Here is a 17,405-nt window from a genome sequence, read left to right as displayed (position 1 = left end):
AATGAAATATTCCACTATTCGAGTGGCCGTGGTAAAAAGTTTATCATCCCAAAGGTCGCTGCACGAATCTACACGCAATCGATCCACTGTGTAGCCTAACCCTTCTTCCAGTTCGAACATCTTCTAGTACACCGCCCTTCACTCTCCCCGGTCCGCGCACACAAATCGAGCACTCCGCAGTCGGCGCCGTGGACCTCAGCCGCCACGCCACCAATGACTACCGCCGCCGCCGCAGCACGTCTCACCCCCGCCGTCCTGCCCCGTCCCCGCAGGAGGGTCTCAGCGACGCGCGCCTCAGCTAGTGGCACCACCGGGCGCGGAAGGCGGCTGCGCTGTGAGTTCGTCGCCAGCGTCGGGAACGGCGCGCTCTCCGGAGAGGACGACCCTCGCCTCATAGACCGAGTAAGAAGCCTCTGCATTGCTTTGTTCTTCTTGCCCTTCCATTTTTCGTCTCGTGTCGCCATTTGGTCGAACAAGTGGTAAACGCTCCGCGAGTATTGCTCGCGTTGCCGTTTCCGTGGCTTCCAGAACCCGGAGTGTGGAGTACTGGAGACGTAGAACTTGGAAGCAATGACAGCGTTGTTTTTCAGCGAACAGGTGTTGCATATGTTCCTGTTCTTGGGTTGTGCATTGTGTCGAACATATGGCCTGCGAAATGGCATTGTGCTAACGGGAGTTGTAGTTCTACGCCATGCTCGAGAGAAACAATTGTATTATAATGAAGCATTTGCTTGACATCCTACTGGTCTCTCTTATTGACTGGTTCTGTAATTCTGTTATGCTAAGTTTGACATGAAAAGAATGATGATGTGTGGATTTTCCAAAAGTTTCAAATAGAGATTTCTCGAAGCAAACAAAGTTTCAAATAGAGACAGGCAGGCATGCATATATGTACTGGCTACCAAAATGGATCACGTCAATTGTATAAATGTAAGCCTTTGGAGCCAATATGAGATGATACTAAATCAAGTGACTAGTTTAAGGCAGTGGCAGTGCTGGACACTGCAACCTGAAGAATATTCTCTGGAAATACAATATTTCATTGCTCATAAGGCAACACTCTGCTGCATATTAACTGGATAGATAACTTTGTACAGTACCGTGGTAGGATACAATTCTATCTAATGTTTTAGTTCCGTGTGGAACTCCGAATGTTGTATTCCTGTTTTCTACAGTACATATGTTGCCTTAAGAGAGGCATCATATCTCAACTTTACATAATTAAAGGCATACATATGAATTTGCTCTTTCCTGAGAAGCCGAGACATATTTCTGTGGAATCTCTACGCCACGTTTCTTTCCAAATTGATGCAAGGAAATAGGTTATTGCTTATTAGTTATTATTTTGCTTCTTATGAAGACATACTCTTTACAATTTCATCTACAGCAAAAAGCTCTTGATGCAGCCATGAATGACATAAACAACTCATTTGGAAAAGGGAGCGTTACAAGATTAGGCAGTGCTGGCGGTGCTTTTGTGTATGTTTCCTACTGCTTAAATCTATCAAAATTCTTTCATAAGTTTCATTCATCCTATTCATGAATGTTACTGTGTCTATCCAGTGAGACTTTTCCAAGTGGCTGCTTAACACTAGATTTTGCTTTGGGCGGTGGCCTTCCAAAAGGAAGAGTAGTAGAGGTAATTTCTATTTCTTTGCTTCCTAGAAGCAATGAGATAGGTATAGTTTATTCTTACTTTGATTATGGCACCTTTTGGATCACCATTTGCTCTGATTTTTGTATCTTGACAATGTTGTACTAACCTCTTAAATCATTTAATATGTTACAACTTGAAGGTGTATGGCCCAGAAAGCAGTGGAAAAACTACTCTAGCTCTGCATGCCATTGCTGAAATACAGGTTTGTTTGTTTTTATGAACAGTATGACGGCATTATACGTTTCACAATTGCAGTAAGAACTTAATGATACTAAAAAGACGTTCAACATCCTATATGCAGAAGCTAGGAGGAAATGCCATGCTTGTCGATGCAGAGCATGCTTTTGATCCAGCTTATTCAAAAGCACTTGGGGTAGATATTGAAAATCTGATTGTATGCCAGCCTGACAATGGAGAGATGGCACTAGAAAGTAATACATTTTTCCATTCATGAGGGCGTGCCTACCTTTGTTTACTTAAATCTTTTTTGCGTCTACTCTATGTTGTTCTACTTGTAAAGAAGGTGGCATAGTGACTAATTTGGATATTTTTTCACACAAAACTTTCTATTTCACTTCTTGAGGTTTGTTAGATTCATTTTATGTTCTAAATCTGATTAATGCTTGTCATGTAACATTAATTAATCATGCTTGAACCTTTAATATCTTTTTCCTGTCTTTGCCATTTTAAGGATCAATTATAATTTAGCATCTTTTGCCAGTGACTTCCTTTAACAATTCTGAAGTTAACTGTATTTCTATTATTCAGAGCTGTTACCTTGATTCGATAACTAGAAGTTCTAGGATTGTACTCTAATATGAATACCTATCCATTTTATTGAAAAAAAAACACATACTGTTTCAATCACATGCTGCGCTTGAACGCATAGTTGGTTATATAGATTCACATATAGCTCAAAGCCTCCGACTGATAAAGAGTACATCTCTCTCTGAGGTACAGTGAAAAAATATTTTTTGTTCAAAGATAGTTTCTAAACTGTGTTTTCAATCTTAGAAACTTTAAAACAAATAGGTTGATAAAATGATCAAACAAATTCAAAGGTAACACCATAAACATTTTCAGCAACACATTCTTTTGTCCTACTCATTCTGATCCAAATTAATTGTCGCAACTTTGTCTAGATACACACGTATAGTCTATGCATGCGTATCTACACAAAGATGCGATAATTAATTTGGATCGTAGGGAGTATTGACAGTAGAAGTCTCTAGGACCTTTGTTTTTGTGAATTTGACTTGTATGTCCCTTTCTCTATCAGTTGCGGACCGCATGTGTAGATCTGGAGCAATAGATCTCATCTGTATTGATTCAGTTTCAGCTCTCACTCCACGTGCAGAAATTGAAGTATGCTTCTCCTTCCTTTTTGTGTTTTCCCTGATTTATATTCAAAATGATGCATAAAAAGTATTATTAATCTATTTGCTAGGGCGAGATAGGGATGCAGCAGATGGGTTTACAAGCTCGTCTGATGAGTCAAGCATTGAGAAAGATGTCAGGCAATGCCTCAAAGGCTGGTTGTACTCTTATGTTCTTGAATCAAATAAGATACAAGGTGTTCTACAGTTTCTGCTGACACTGACTGTTCATTTTCATCTTATTCTATTGCTTGATAATTTTCATTTGTTCTAGATTGGAGTATTCTATGGGAATCCTGAAGTCACTAGTGGAGGGATAGCTTTGAAATTCTTCGCATCTGTTCGCCTAGAGATACGGCACATTGGGAAGATAAAATCTGTAAGTCAATTAAGTAAATTTCACCTTACCTAAGGCTTGAATTAAGAAATTTCATTTTTTTTTCCAAGGCCAAGGGAGATGAAGATGTTGGTGTCAAGGTCCGTGTCAGAGTGCAGAAGAGTAAAGTATGTCAAGACTATGTCTAGTTCTTGCTTTTGTATTATGCTCCATTTTTTTAACAGTGGGCATGAATATCTTTTCTCTTGTTCTTTGCAAGGTCTCCAGACCCTACAAGCAAGCTGAATTTGAAATCATGTTTGGGGAGGGCGTTAGTAAATTGGTCGGTGTAATAATTTGAAGCTTTTGTCATGGGATTCAGTCAGATCTTTGCCTAAATAATATTTTCATGCAGGGGTGCATTCTTGATTGTGCTGAGCTGATGGAAGTCGTTGCAAAGAAGGGTTCATGGTACAGTTACAAAGATATAAGGTATGCCAGCCGCTTTAGAAGAACTTTTACATGACTGCTTGTGAATATGTTGCGAAACTTAACCTTCCAGCAGGCAGCAGCTATCCTTTCATGTCATCTGGAATGAGAAGTGGTCGTACAATATAACCATATAAGTATGTTATGATCACTAGATCATAGGGTAGATGAGGCTAGGCTCATGATATTAACTAAACTATGAAAAGGATAAATACTTCTTTGATTGATTGATTGACCATGGCTCGCCCCTAACAATATGATCTTATTTTATTTTATTTTTTGCGCTGGATTATGATCTAATTTTACCTAAATGATACTCCCTCCGATCCTGAATTGTTCTCGTGGTTTTATTTCAAATTTGAACTAAAACCACGACAACAATTTAGGATCGGAGGGAGTACTTTCCTAACAATAAAGATATTACTCCTAACTAATAGGATAGTCCTTTTTTGAAGTAAAACTGTAGGAGAGACTCCGACAGTATAATTTTATTAATAGAAAAAAAAACAGAATGTACAAATATACAGGGGGGGAGAACCCCCGAACACAAGGACACACCAACGAACCGAACCAACAAGCCACAGACTACCTCACACTAAGAAGGAATGACAAGAGACTCCAACCAGGCCAACAAGATGGACCTATGGTTCTCCTTAATTCCATGACTCAACAGGGACAGCTCTTGCTTGAAACCAGCAAACCAACTAGACAAGGAGGGAGGAGACCTATCAAAGATAAAGCTATTCCTCTGCTTCCAAATGTGCCAGGCTGCACAAAGGAAAATCATGATGAAACTAGGACCACTGAAAGAAGCTTTGGCAGCCCTTACTCTATCCCTATTGTCCATTGACATGTCCCAATAGATATCCAAACTGCCCCAGCAAGAGACGCTAAAAGGGCACGTAAAGAAGAGATGGTCACAATCCTCCAACACGTTCAGAAGACAGAGCTTACAAGAAGAGTTGTCAGATCTGTTACAATGTCTTCTATTCATCATTGCAAAAGTGTTGAGCTTATCGTTGAGCAGGAGCCAAGCAAAAACTTTAAGTTTCAGAACACACTTGCTCTTCCAAACCCAACCCATGACCAGATCAGATTGAAGACCATCAAAACAGGAAGCATAATATTTCTGGAAGAAAAGGAAGAACTCCCCCCGGCGCATCTCCAGGCGTCAGGAACCGATGCATCCAAGTTAGTGGCATAAATGATACCCTGCACCTCTCGTAACTCATTAAAAGCTTGGACAGAAACTGGCAGATGAAGAAGCGAGAGGAGATTATCCGAATCAAATCAACAACATCCTTGACCGCGAGGTTTCTGCCCTTGAAGAATGAATAACATCTTGAAAACCGAGAAGCCAGAACACCATGGCCCCAATCGTCCTCCCAGAAGCGAACAGATCTACCATCCCCAAGAATCGCTTTAGCAAAATCTCTGAACTTCCCCTCTAACTTCATGATATCCCGCCACCAAAAGGAGCCTCTATTGCCTAGAGCATGAGGCACCAGGCCGGCATAGTAAGAGTGCCAGATGAGCGGAACCCACGGGAGGTTTTGTCTATTGAAAAACTTATACAAATGCTTCAGAAGAAGAGCGTCATTGAAGGCAGTAAGATTCATGATACCCAGCCCTCCTTTGAATTTAGGCATACAAACCAAGTCCCATCTAGCAAGAGCTTTGCAGCGGCCAGTAAATTCAGACTTTTGCCATAAACAGATTTTTAATGTCTTCTCGATTGCCGCCTTCGTACCCTCAGGGAGGGAAAGAACTCCCATTGTATAAGTAGGAAGAGCCGAAAGAACTGAATTGACCACCTGCAGTCTTCCCCAAAAGAAAGAGCCGACGAACAAATAGCTAATCAACGGTCGATACGGTCAATCAAAGGCATAAAATGCTGCAGATTAGGTTTGACAATGCCAAGGGGAAGACCCAGGTAAGTGAAAGGAAAACTCCCAACTTGACATCCAAGAACACCCGCAAGGTGCTCTGCCTTTTCGCGAGAGGTGTTGATGGGGACTAAGCAAGATTTAGCATAATTGACCCTAAGTCCCGTAGCTTGACCGAAGGTCTCCAAAAGTCCCTTGAGGCAGAGGAGTTGACGACCAGAGGCTTCAAGAATGATCAGAGTGTCATCCGCATACTGAATAACTGGGAAATTTGGATCATGTGTCTGCAGGGGGAGGTTGAACAAACCCAAGTCGCAGCCCTTGTTGATAACGACCTATAGGATAGTCCTTATTAAAGGGATCTACCGCTTATTTGATAGCATAGGATCGTCTGCTCCCTTGTCACTATTTCTAACAAGTCTACAGTGCCATTTCCATATGTGAACTTCATGTGTTATGGTTGGCTATATGCCGCCATCTGATTCTGGAAGGTCTTGGTCATATGATTATACTTTATTCCAGCTCTTTCTGTATGAGGCTTACAGTAACTTTATACAGCCTATCCTGTGTGAAGTTTGCTTCACTTTAATTTGCGTACTCCTGAGGATTCATTGCAACCATATAGATTACGAAGATTTGAACTCCTTGGTGGTCGCCTCACATGATTTCTTTCAGATTTAATGATTTTTTTTATGTACTGCATCAGAATTCAGTCGTGGATCTGTACAATCCAAAACAGTGGCATTGTTTAATTAATCCAACATTATCGTACTTCTGTAACTTCATCCAAACTGAAATGGCAATATCCGTACGAGTATATTCCTGATTTTGACCTTCAACTTTCATGTATAGGTTGTGATTTAATAGTTTTTTGACAATACCGTGTCGTTGTAGCTTTCATGTGTTCCATTTTGTTTTGGTACAGATTGGGTCAAGGTAGAGAAAAGGCACTACAGTATCTCCGGGAGAGCCCAACCATCTGTGATGAGATAGAAAAGGTTTTTGTTCGACTCTACCTGGGCTGTTCATTGTATATTTGTCATATAGACATGATCTGCTTCAACTGACGAATTATTGACATATTTGAGTTTCATTTGTATTATCCCATCCTTCCGTAATATGATAATTGTTAAGCATTCCTTATATGAGATAATTGTTTTGAAACCTTTATACGGTATTATTTAGCTGCTTCCACACGGTTTACATGTCATACTTGAAGTCGTCTATATGCAACTCAGGTCTTAGGCATTTGGACATGCATGCTATTCTGAATTTCTGATTAGTAGGACTAATTTACTTGACAATTGGCCTTAAGAGTAGTTGTCTGAAACTGTGAATAGTAGTGTCGTATCTATTTACTTAGACATGCTTGAAGCTTGATACCCGTTCAGGTGGTTCGAGCTATGATACCAGAAGGAACAAGGCATATGACCCTGCTAGCTTTCGGGCAGTCATCATCACCAACTGAAGAGGAAGAAGTATATGATGAGTGATGAATAGCTAGCTTAAACGCACTTGATACATATCAAGTTCTGATGACGAACAGCTGCTAATCCGTCTGTCTAGCACTACAATTCCCAACCTTTAGATCTCATGGCGACAGGCGAGGCTAAAAGTGGCCTTAATCGCTAAACCTAATTGAACATTCCACAGTGGCATGCCCTGTTAGTTGGGGTTTTGATTTGTGAGCTACTGTTTGCTGCAACAGCATCGCTGTACCACCATCATGTAACTTTTGGCGGAAGGGCATTTGTTGTAAAGAAATGAATACTGATATTTCCAGATTAATGAAGCTGGAAATTTCTGTCAGTTTTGTTCCATCTTTGGCATTAGTTGGGGCATCATGTGTGCAATTTCTGCCCAGTGTTCTAAGAAAAAGAAAGTATGCACAGATCCGTATTTACCAGTGATTCAATATCTGCTCCTGTTTCTTCCGTGCAACGTTCTCATGAACTACCTTTAAAATAGAATTAGCTCGAAACTGATATTGTCAATTAATCTGTTAATCCATCAAGAATGCTCGGCGCCTCAATTCGCCTGGGCATCCTATGAATCGCCGCGTTGGAAGCAGGTTTGGCAGCGCTGGGCGGTTCTGAAGTGCAAGGAGTTCGCCTGCCTGGAGACAGCGAGGGTTGGATGAGCACGCCTTAGACGCCTATGGTGGTGTTTCTGGCATGGTCCTGCAGCTGCAGTAGGACAATGAGTTCATGGCGGTCGCAGAACGCGCCATGCTGAAAGAGCCGAGGGTGAACATCACCCGCATCACCCGCCATTGACAACTTGGCTAATTTTCACCACGTTTTCAGTGCTTGCGACTCTCTTGTCGTGCTGATTCTTAGTGAGGCGGAGCTTTGGCAGGTCGCTGGTGGCACTCAGGGTTCTGCCAATGCACACCAGGTCTCCTGACATGGCTTTGTGCTCAGAGTCCGTGCTTAATTTGTGGTATATGTAATCTTTTCCTTTCCTTGGTTTGTTCTTTCTTTCTGTTTTGTGGTTTTTCTCTCTTTTATGGGAAATGCATTTTGGCTCGTGTTCAATAAAAAAAACAAGCTCCAAAAATAAACTCAGTTTAGTCAGTTGAGATGCATTTCAACCCAACCAAGGCAACGGTTCCGATATTGTAGGTTGGTAACTCCAGAAATCTTTTGGTGCATCAAACAAATTCCAGGTTCTATTATGTCACATGTAGCTTGTTTCCTGACTACAACACATCAACGGATTTACATATGTAGGGGATACCATATAATTTTTTTTTCTAGCAGCTCAGATGCGGCGAAGAGATGCCAGTCTCTTCTCCAGGTCGTCAACTTCAGCAGCATTGGATTCAGGTGCCGCGTTTCTCGCTGGAGCCGCATTCCTGTAGCCACAACATTTCATCAGGTTGGCTGGAACCAAAAAAGAACGCAATTTGTTCATCATCTGTTGATAGGAACGAAAAAAATTGTATACCGTGCTTGGTTACTCTCGGCTTTCTTGTTACTGGACCCAATACGCCCCTTAGGAGCGGAAGACAGCTGCATTATCATGAAAGCATCAAAATCAGCATTCAGGATTCAGATTTAGTACATGAGCAGCAACCGTTGACATGCAGAGAATGAAGCATATCAATGAAAATTTTACCTGCGAAGCCACATCAACTCCAATCTCATCCAGAACCTGCACATGAGGGGCAGACAGATGTATATCAAATCATAGCATCAAAGAACTAGGGAACATTTGGATCCTAGGCAAGGGGCATATCTAGCTTTCTTAGGGCATCCATAATGGTAGAGTCAGTATTGACTCTCCACATCACCTAGAGTAGACGGTAAAACCACACGTACAATGAGTTGTGTCTTTAAATTTGACTCTATGATTAAACTTCAAATGCGATTGTGTGTAATGGTAAAAAGGCTGACTCTTAGTCGATGTTCTCTTCTCTCCTATTTTTCTTTCCTCCACATCAGCAAATTTCAAATAAGAGTAGATTAAGAGTCAACTTTTGCGGATGCCCTTAGAAACAGCTAAACAACTTGCCAAAAATTTGTCCACTGTGGAAAGCTAAAACATTAAGGATCTCTCCCTCATCAGCAAACACATTTTTTGTCAGGTATGCATACTTACAAAAACAATTATGGGAAGGTGGCAGCAGATGTAAGAGGAGTGAAAGAAGGAGAAGAGAGGAAGCCAAGGATGGGACCGCCATTCACGCCCTAAGTAGCTCGGTCAAATGGACGCATGAAAGTAATGGCATATCATAAAACACTTTTGTGCCACCTCAACCTACCATCTTTTCTGGTGTCATCAAATGAAGTTAGCAAGATGAAGTTCAAGTGTTACAAAATTTGTGGTTCATGTTCCTTGGGATAAAATTCAGCAAGTCTAGTTAAGTCAAATTACTTTGTATTATTAAATAGCACGGTGGTCATTGTCAGCTAAGCAACTTGAGACACACCCCCCCCCCCCCCCTCAAACTCATGGTGGGTCAACAACACTGAGTTTCGAGAGAAAGAAACCGTGTTGCGCTCTGGTCTGGGCTTTCGTGAAAAAATCCGCCAACTATAACTCGGAGGGCACATGCTGAAGAGCGAGAACCTGATCCTGCACAACAGTGCGCACAAATGTGCTTGTTGAGCTCATGCTTCACCAGATCACGTGCAATGCTGATAGCACCTGTACTGTCTGACAAGAGGAGAGTCGGAGTAACCAGCGTCGGCGAAGTAGGAGTGACTAACTTGTCACAGGAGCAATAGCGGGCAGCGGACAAGGAACCTCGCTGGAGAGAACACCACAAAGTCGAATGCCACGAGTGTAAATGCGCATGAAGGCGACGAACTCAGCATAGTTGGTGCCATCAAAGGTCACCGGGCAGCGAGGAACAACATAGCCCGGCGAAGACATGATCACATTCACAGTATATTTGCCCCTTTGATCACATAAACCAGAACACTCCAGTACGACCACTAGTCACCCGATTAGCACCTGCGAGCTGAGGAGCTGGATCCTAGGCAGCGGACAGCCAGAAAAGGAGAGGAGGCGGTCGAATCGGGGATGAAGAGGAGACCTCGGGGAAGGGGCTGGACGGAGGAAGAGGACTCGGAGCCGTTAGGGAGGAAGGAGAGGCAAGCGGTGCGGACAGAGGCAGAGGAGCGGCGGCGGAGATAATCTCGCCGACGGCATGGGGGAGCAGGAGGAGCACAAGATGTGGGCGTGAAAGGTAAGACCTAGCCTAGGGCTTTGATAATGTTAGCTGAGCAACTTGGGATTAGCTATTGTGCCAAAGGAGGCCCTTATACAATGGGCATATACAAGAGAAAGACATATCTCTAACAGTCATGACACCAGCCTTACTAGTTACCCTCCATTACTCGCAGTGCACACAATAGCTGCCTTGTTCTCCCAATGGATCCCTCCAATGAGCCCGGTTATTCAAAGCAAAAAAATAAATAAAGTTTTCAAAACTTCTGTTAAAAAATCTATATGTACTAGACGTGTACCACATACTTATAATTTTTCATTGAGCAATATGTTCATTTGTGGGCTATGCAAGAAAAAAAACAAATATGTGCATTTATATGTAGTGCACGACTATACATACATGCACAATTTTTCAGAATGTTTTGAAACTTCTAAACAACACTTTCAAACTGTTTAAGATTTTGGGGCCATTGGAGTACAAGCTCCAAGCATCCACATAGCCTAAATGGGGGCAACTTGTACGAGTATGGGCAAAAACCTAGACATATATCCAAATGGAAAATTCCTGCATGGCAGAATATTGGTAGGGTTTTACCTGGTTCGTGAGCTCTTCTGTTTCCTCTTCAGCCTCGTCTTTATCCAGTGTTTCATCTATGGCATCAGACATCATCTCAAGCTGTACAGAAAAAAAAACATGTCAAAGGGATTTTGGTACTAGTTGGTAGATGGATGCTGACAGCTAGTATCTATTTTCAAATGTTTTTCATCAGTCATGGATCTGATACAAAAGATAAAAAAATTGTCAGCAGCCTTTTTGACAAACTGACCATATCAACATCGTAGGTTTTAACTACTTAAGCACTATTGTAATAACTATTTCTAAAGGTAACACCAATTACTAAGGCTGCTAACAGTTGTAGTAGTACTGAAACAGCTCATTATTCTAAGATGCAGTTGGCCCATACATCATAAGATTATCTGAAAGGACGCCAAGAGGGAAGCATTTTTAATGTGCAGACAATAAAATTACAAAAGCAACATGGCAAAAGACATCGATATGGAGTGAAATCGCTGAAAGTTTGGGTTAATGTATCTCACGATATTTATACAGTGTACATAATCAGAAGGGTGCAGCAAATATAGTAAAAAATGAATCATCCCTACAAAACAACTTTGTGGCAACTAGAATGATTGCATCTGGTGCTAACTTGCAAGTCGTTCTACACCCAGATCTATATAATGTACAATGGAGTGAAGGTTCCTACAAAAAATGCAGTGAACAAATAAAGCGTGTCCAGACAGTTCTTACCGTCATGTCCAACTGAGTTGATTGCTTCTGGAATTCTCTCATGACCTTCATCTGTTTTGCTGGTTCCATTTGCTGAAACAAAAATAGTAGGATGCAAAACTATCTCAGGATACACAGTTAAAGAGAGTTCACGGGCAAAATTGATTGGAGATTGGATAATTTATAGTGAACATCCAACCAAACATGGCACCCTTTCATCATACCTTATTCATCGCTGCCATTGCTTTGCTTGCACCTTTCATTCCAGCAGATATTGAAGTGCCCGCATACATGGCCTTCACAAATATGGGTGTGTTTTACAAGTGCATTTTGTCCATGATTAGAACTTGTAGTTGCAAAAAGGCCATGACCAGAACATAGAGTTGCATAAATCAATCTGAAAGCTAGACATGCCTGTGTATGAGTAGCTACTCCACGTATCTGTGCCCGTGTTCCTTGTAAATTGACAATTTGTTGCCTAAGCCTGACAAGTTGCCGAGCTAGAATTTTGGTTGCTGCCTAGAGCAATACAGAACATGCATCGTAAAACATAAGAAAGAACAACTTTGGGGATTAGAGATCATTCACAAAATCTTAACATACTTACCTCATTTCCTGTCTTAGCAGTCTTCTTGATCTCGGCAACCAGCTTCTTCTCCTGAAAGGGTATCATTATGGCATTACAAAACCAAACGATACAATACACACAATTCAATGGCAGATTGGTAGTGAAACTACCATAATGATCTAATAATAAACAATGGTCCAAAGTAACACTGATTCCTGGACCAGACTGATAAGTTTTGCACTCTAGCATGGGGGTATGGCATCAGAAGAGTGTATCAAAAGCCTCCAGGAGTTTCAGGCACCTCACACCTTTATTAGGAGTATTTTTACTGTTTAAAATTTTTAGTTGCAAACAAATATTAACAGCACAATTTTCGCTTGTTTTATAACATGAAGATGAATATGATAAGACATATTTATTAGGATGTTTTTGGAGATGACATGTCATATTTTGCCTTGTATTCCCTCAAAAGATAAATTGTTGTGTATCATCCAAAATGAAGTAGCAACTTCAATATAGCATTGAGAAGATTTGAAATTAGATGCTTTAATTGTTGGAAAAAGAATCCAAATCAAATAAGACTATTGCAAACAGAAGCACCTCGGCACTGGAAATAACTATGTTTTCACGTCCTTCATACACTGGCAAGATAGCAGCGCCACCAAATCTCTACTGAGTCTTGTTTCTAGTGTGTGGTGGGAGCTTGACCTTGAAACCTATTCTATTACGATCCAATATGGCAGAGGGACTTCTATCACACTCTAGAACACAAAATTCATTTCTTCTTGAAGAGCTAAGAGTGTAGAAAGAACATTAGCAACATCTGGTCACTGCTTGCTGTTTATGTTTAGAAATAAAAAAAATCTTGAGTTATTTAAAACACGTCATGAAGACATGAACTACATACCTCCATCTGCAGGGACCCAATCTCTCGTTCAACTCCTAAAATTTGTAGTAAAAAAAATTGTCAAAAAATCAGGACAACACCAATGCCAACTACATTTTCTTCAAGTAATATAGCTCCTAAGCTAATTTTGTTGGCTAGCTGCTGTAATATTGTTCTGTTACAAGATAAATCATCAAACGTCCCAACTCTGCACCAATTTCAGAACCTGTGCCAGTTTGATTCAATGCAACACAAGGCAACCATAAAGTCATATATTACAATGTTAAATCAACGGGTCCTTGCGGCTCAGTTTGGGAGCATTATGAAGTCACAAGAACACTTAACAAGTTGACTCAACAACAGAATGAAAAAGAAGAGGGGGTTTTGTTCACCTCTTGTGGCCACTGACATCTCTCTCTTGCTTGTCCTGAGAGCTTCTGCAAGCGACACGAACATCAGACCATTAGTTAGCTACACCAAACTCCAAACTGTCTGTTACTCCCTCCGTTCCATAAAGATTGGCACGGATTTGAACTAGAGCTAATTCAAATCCATGCCAATCTTTATGGAACGGAGGGAGTAGTTCACAAGTTTTCACACCCCTGAATTTAGGGCTTTCTCCATCCTGAAACCAAAAATATTCTCAATTTCTTCTTTCAGCCAGAAAATGCACAAGAACTACGTCAGCCTAAAACCCTACCTATCGAAGCACTCGGAAGAAAATTCGTTCCGGTTCAATAAGGCCAGTTCCCGTGAAAGATCTGACCTTTTGGATCACAGAACCACCGAATCGTGAAGCCAAAACTCCAGATTCAACCAAATCGTTGATACGGAAAGGGGTAAGTCGAAGCGAGAGTAGAACGGTAGAACCGCACTAGAATCTCTGAAAATCCCCATCTAAACAAAAGCAGAAAAAAAAAAGGCGAATCCAGGAAACAAACCCGACCTTTGGGGTCAACCTTCTTCTTGAAGATATTCATGGCTGCTGGATCGCCCGAGCACAGGGAAAACCTCTCTGTCTCTCTCTTGTCTCGAAGATTTGGGATTTGGTAGTAGAGAGAGGTGCTTCCTTTCCGCCTGTCTTGTGCGAGGGAAGGGAACTAGGGAAGGCGCCGCCGAGCCCAACGGGCAGTTCACAGGCTTCTGGGCTTTAGTTAGCCGTTGCAACGTTGAACAAGATGGGCGATTCCAGAGACACAGATGCTACTCCAAGCTTCATCCATGTGGCATGGGTCCATGGACAGCGCGGGTCCACCTTGTCAGCGAGGCAACTTTAGGTGGGTTGCGAGAGGATCGCGTGTGAATAGACACGCAGCACGGCAGGAGCGCCTTGGGATTGCACGAACCGCACCCACTTCTCCCTGTCAGCTGCTCTTTCCTTTTGTTTTTGAGGCGTTTCTCTTTCTTTCTTTTTTATTAAGCATACTGATTTTGTGTATGAGTACTTATTTGTTTCCTCTATTACTACAGTACTGTATTAGTTTTTAGGCAACGTTTCCAAGATTATTTGACATAAATTTCAGAAATTTATTGCATTCCCTTCTCAGCGAGATTTAGTCCCTTGGAGAAATGTTACTCAGAAACACCAACGAGAAATAACTGGATATCTAGCTAAACAAGGATTCTTTAAATGACAACCTTATTTTTTGTAACACGAAATATAAAAAAACGTTGGGCCTGAAAATTGGAGCACGTCCTAGGTGGAAAGGAAAATGTGGTTTTTCAACGGTAAAACGCACTGAAAAATAATCATATTAAACTGCATCTACTACTCAGAAACACCAACGAGAATCAGATAATAGGTTGCGCAATTTGGAAGCCATAGTTGCACATTCGTAGTGTACAACTTATTCCTAGTGAACATGCAACTGCTGAAAACAAGGAATAATAGAAACTTTAGAAACACAATTGCAACATAAGCTAAATCACCTCTCTTTTTTTAGGGGAAAATGAAAAATCACCTGAGTGGCCCAGGTTTCAAGGCCTACGAAGCCTTTCTGGTGAAAACAAACATAGGCCTATTATGGGGGAAAGCCCAGCTCAATGGAGAAAGACTTGACAAAAATGGGAAAAAGTCCGCTAGACCTAGGAAAAGGCTTGCACAGTCCAACCTTTCTTCACCGTTTCGTATTCCCTCCATTCCGCGTAACATCTGATAGGTTTGTGCAGTTGGGCCAACACATCTTTCTTTGTCAGTGCTTGACCAGACAGAGATTAAATAGGTGTAAGTAGTTATTGGCCGGGTGTGGGAGTGAAGAGAAAAATGAGCTATACTAAAAAATAGTGTGTGGCTATTTTTAAGTCGCCTGATTTTAAGAAATAAACCTTAAATTTCAGTCGACGTTTCAAAACCGTTGGATTAATATCTGAGGGTCATCTTCGTTCTCTCATCTTCCGCTTGCCATCGTGAGATTAAGATCCAACGGCTAAACATGCTGACTGATCTCTAACTAAAAACAGGCGACTACTCAATAGCAAAACCGTTAAAAATAAACAAGAAAAAAAATTATTTGCGAAACGAAGAGAGTACTCAATACTACTTCTTATAAGACGCTCAGCATACGGCTCTCCACGTTTCTATTCGACGGTCATCAGGGCAGACAGAGAAAGAGTTACTAGTCAATTCCGTAAACTACTTTATGTCCAGTGGTGAACGACCGCAACAAGTTAGCTTCCAATTTTTCCCTGATACTCCCTCCAATCGGAGGGAGCATGCGATATGTTCATGTGTAAGGGCTTTCGTTAAACCATCTGTGCCGAGGGAGTCCCAAAATGAACTATATTCGGTAACTTTTGTATGACTCTGGGGAAGCGGTCGCAAACTCGCAGACATTCGCACGCTTGAACGTTGGCCATTGTGAGTAATCAGTTCATCATTTGCAGCTCTTCAGACGGCGGTGAGAAGATCTAGCACCGCAGCAAGGGAGATATCCGCATGCACGATGATTGGATCACTAAGCATGCAAGAGGGGTGGTCGGTATAGATGGGTACGAACTTGTGGGTTTTAACAGCGGCGCTACGTGCTAGCATAGGTTTTGTCTGGTTGCCAATTGCGCTCCGCTTATTATACTAGGACGCACAGGTGCCGTCCTGGGCTCAAACCCTTGTCTGTTGCTACCGAAATCCACGGTGAACTCGAGAACAGACATCAGAGCACGAGTTTCGAGGCATGATCGGACCCCAAAAAGTTGGACCATAAATCAATCAATCGATCGGCTCATCGTCACCAAATCTGAAAAACAAAATCAAGCTCGCGCCCCCGCCGTACGACGAATTCAAAATACCATACCGGGTCCGAAATTAAAACTTCACGTTCCAATGTGGAATGATGCGTGGATGACTCTTGGGCGATGTCAGCCCCGAGTGCCTGAGCGATCATTATTGCTGGGTCGAGTAATTTTGAGAGGTCAGGTGCCAGTAGGTCGCTAGCTGTGCCTGCAGGCCCCGGCAGCCGGCCGGCCACGTATCGCCGAACAGAATTCGTTAACTCGACGCGGCGCAAATCATGGGGGAGTGCGCGCTGGCTGGGGACCTCCCCCCCCTCCGGCGCTGTCCACCCACCACCTACCTACCCGCCCCGTGCTGCTGCATTCGGCCTAGTCAAACTCGTCGCCGAGTGCGCGCACGTCCGACGAGTCCAGCTCCGCACATCCGCCGCGCGCAGCTAGCAGACATGCGATGGAACACACGGTAGTGGCAGGAGTATTAGTTAGTGCGGCCAAATCTGGCTGTAGGTTAGTAGGGAAGCAGCGAAATAATAAACGTAGATTAAGATTAGCGGTGGACAATCTCGAAAAAATATATATTAGTGGTGGTTGCAGGCTTGCAGCCAGCTGGGGTGTTGGTGGTGCATGCGCTACAAAACTGGCGCCACTAGACTTCAAATTTCTCAAACTTCCTACGCCAAGACCTCGCTATTCATCTTGCGCGAGCGAAGTCATGAAATTTTGACTTAAAAATTCACATACAATACAAAAACTTAAAGTTTGCGCTCGGCAATACCCTGTCGAGAAGAAGTCGAACGAAAAAATATAAAACCCGGCACAAAAGAATTCTTCATTGGATTCATCACCGCATCGTCATATCTCTTGATCCAACACAAATCTTGAAATCCAGCTCCCACCGCTCGTCCCTCTATCATCATTGTGGTATGTGTCTACAAGTGTTTGTTTTGAGGTGGAGTTGTAGTCGCAGGCTCTTTGATGCGAAGAAAGGTGACAACATTTGGTGTTGTCGATAAATGTGGCTCCCATTTCATTAT

The 17,405-nt window shown here is 42.2% G+C and overlaps 2 protein-coding genes across 2 annotated transcripts; one reads left to right on the top strand and one right to left on the bottom strand.

Annotated features, from left to right (window-relative positions):
- The first annotated feature begins 94 nt into the window (after nucleotides 1–94).
- Nucleotides 95–7,542, top strand: LOC100841100 (DNA repair protein recA homolog 1, chloroplastic). The gene is made up of 13 exons (XM_003561970.4): nucleotides 95–402; nucleotides 1,388–1,479; nucleotides 1,564–1,639; nucleotides 1,797–1,859; nucleotides 1,959–2,088; nucleotides 2,937–3,022; nucleotides 3,105–3,230; nucleotides 3,308–3,412; nucleotides 3,481–3,537; nucleotides 3,630–3,692; nucleotides 3,765–3,841; nucleotides 6,650–6,722; nucleotides 7,116–7,542. The coding sequence occupies exons 1-13, from the start codon at nucleotides 214–216 to the stop codon at nucleotides 7,215–7,217; spliced, it is 1,239 nt and encodes a 412-aa protein (XP_003562018.1). The 5' UTR covers nucleotides 95–213; the 3' UTR covers nucleotides 7,218–7,542.
- Nucleotides 7,543–8,345: 803 nt separating this feature from the next.
- LOC100840493 (vacuolar protein sorting-associated protein 2 homolog 2) lies at nucleotides 8,346–14,283 on the bottom strand. Its single transcript, XM_010233917.2, has 11 exons — nucleotides 14,090–14,283; nucleotides 13,536–13,580; nucleotides 13,165–13,199; nucleotides 12,297–12,347; nucleotides 12,104–12,208; nucleotides 11,914–11,985; nucleotides 11,711–11,782; nucleotides 10,997–11,077; nucleotides 8,845–8,880; nucleotides 8,674–8,738; nucleotides 8,346–8,581 (listed from the first exon to the last, which is right to left on the bottom strand). The coding sequence occupies exons 1-11, from the start codon at nucleotides 14,121–14,123 to the stop codon at nucleotides 8,488–8,490; spliced, it is 690 nt and encodes a 229-aa protein (XP_010232219.1). The 5' UTR covers nucleotides 14,124–14,283; the 3' UTR covers nucleotides 8,346–8,487.
- Nucleotides 14,284–17,405: the final 3,122 nt, after the last annotated feature.

This window comes from Brachypodium distachyon, chromosome 1, assembly GCF_000005505.3.
Source record: "Brachypodium distachyon strain Bd21 chromosome 1, Brachypodium_distachyon_v3.0, whole genome shotgun sequence".
Classification (NCBI taxonomy): Eukaryota; Viridiplantae; Streptophyta; class Magnoliopsida; order Poales; family Poaceae; genus Brachypodium; species Brachypodium distachyon.
Note: the sequence above shows the minus strand (reverse complement) of the source record. Positions and strands in the feature narration are given on the sequence as shown.

Coding starts and splice junctions, on each gene's coding strand:
- LOC100841100 (XM_003561970.4), top strand. CDS start 214: ATGACTACCGCCGCCGCCGCAGCACGTCTCACCCCCGCCGTCCTGCCC. Junction 1,860..1,958: donor ATGCCATTGCTGAAATACAG/GTTTGTTTGTTT, acceptor TCCTATATGCAG/AAGCTAGGAGGAAATGCCAT. Junction 3,231..3,307: donor TGAATCAAATAAGATACAAG/GTGTTCTACAGT, acceptor CATTTGTTCTAG/ATTGGAGTATTCTATGGGAA.
- LOC100840493 (XM_010233917.2), bottom strand. CDS start 14,123: ATGAATATCTTCAAGAAGAAGGTTGACCCCAAAG. Junction 12,209..12,296: donor CTGCTAAGACAGGAAATGAG/GTAAGTATGTTA, acceptor GTATTGCTCTAG/GCAGCAACCAAAATTCTAGC. Junction 11,078..11,710: donor CAACTCAGTTGGACATGACG/GTAAGAACTGTC, acceptor TTTTCTGTACAG/CTTGAGATGATGTCTGATGC.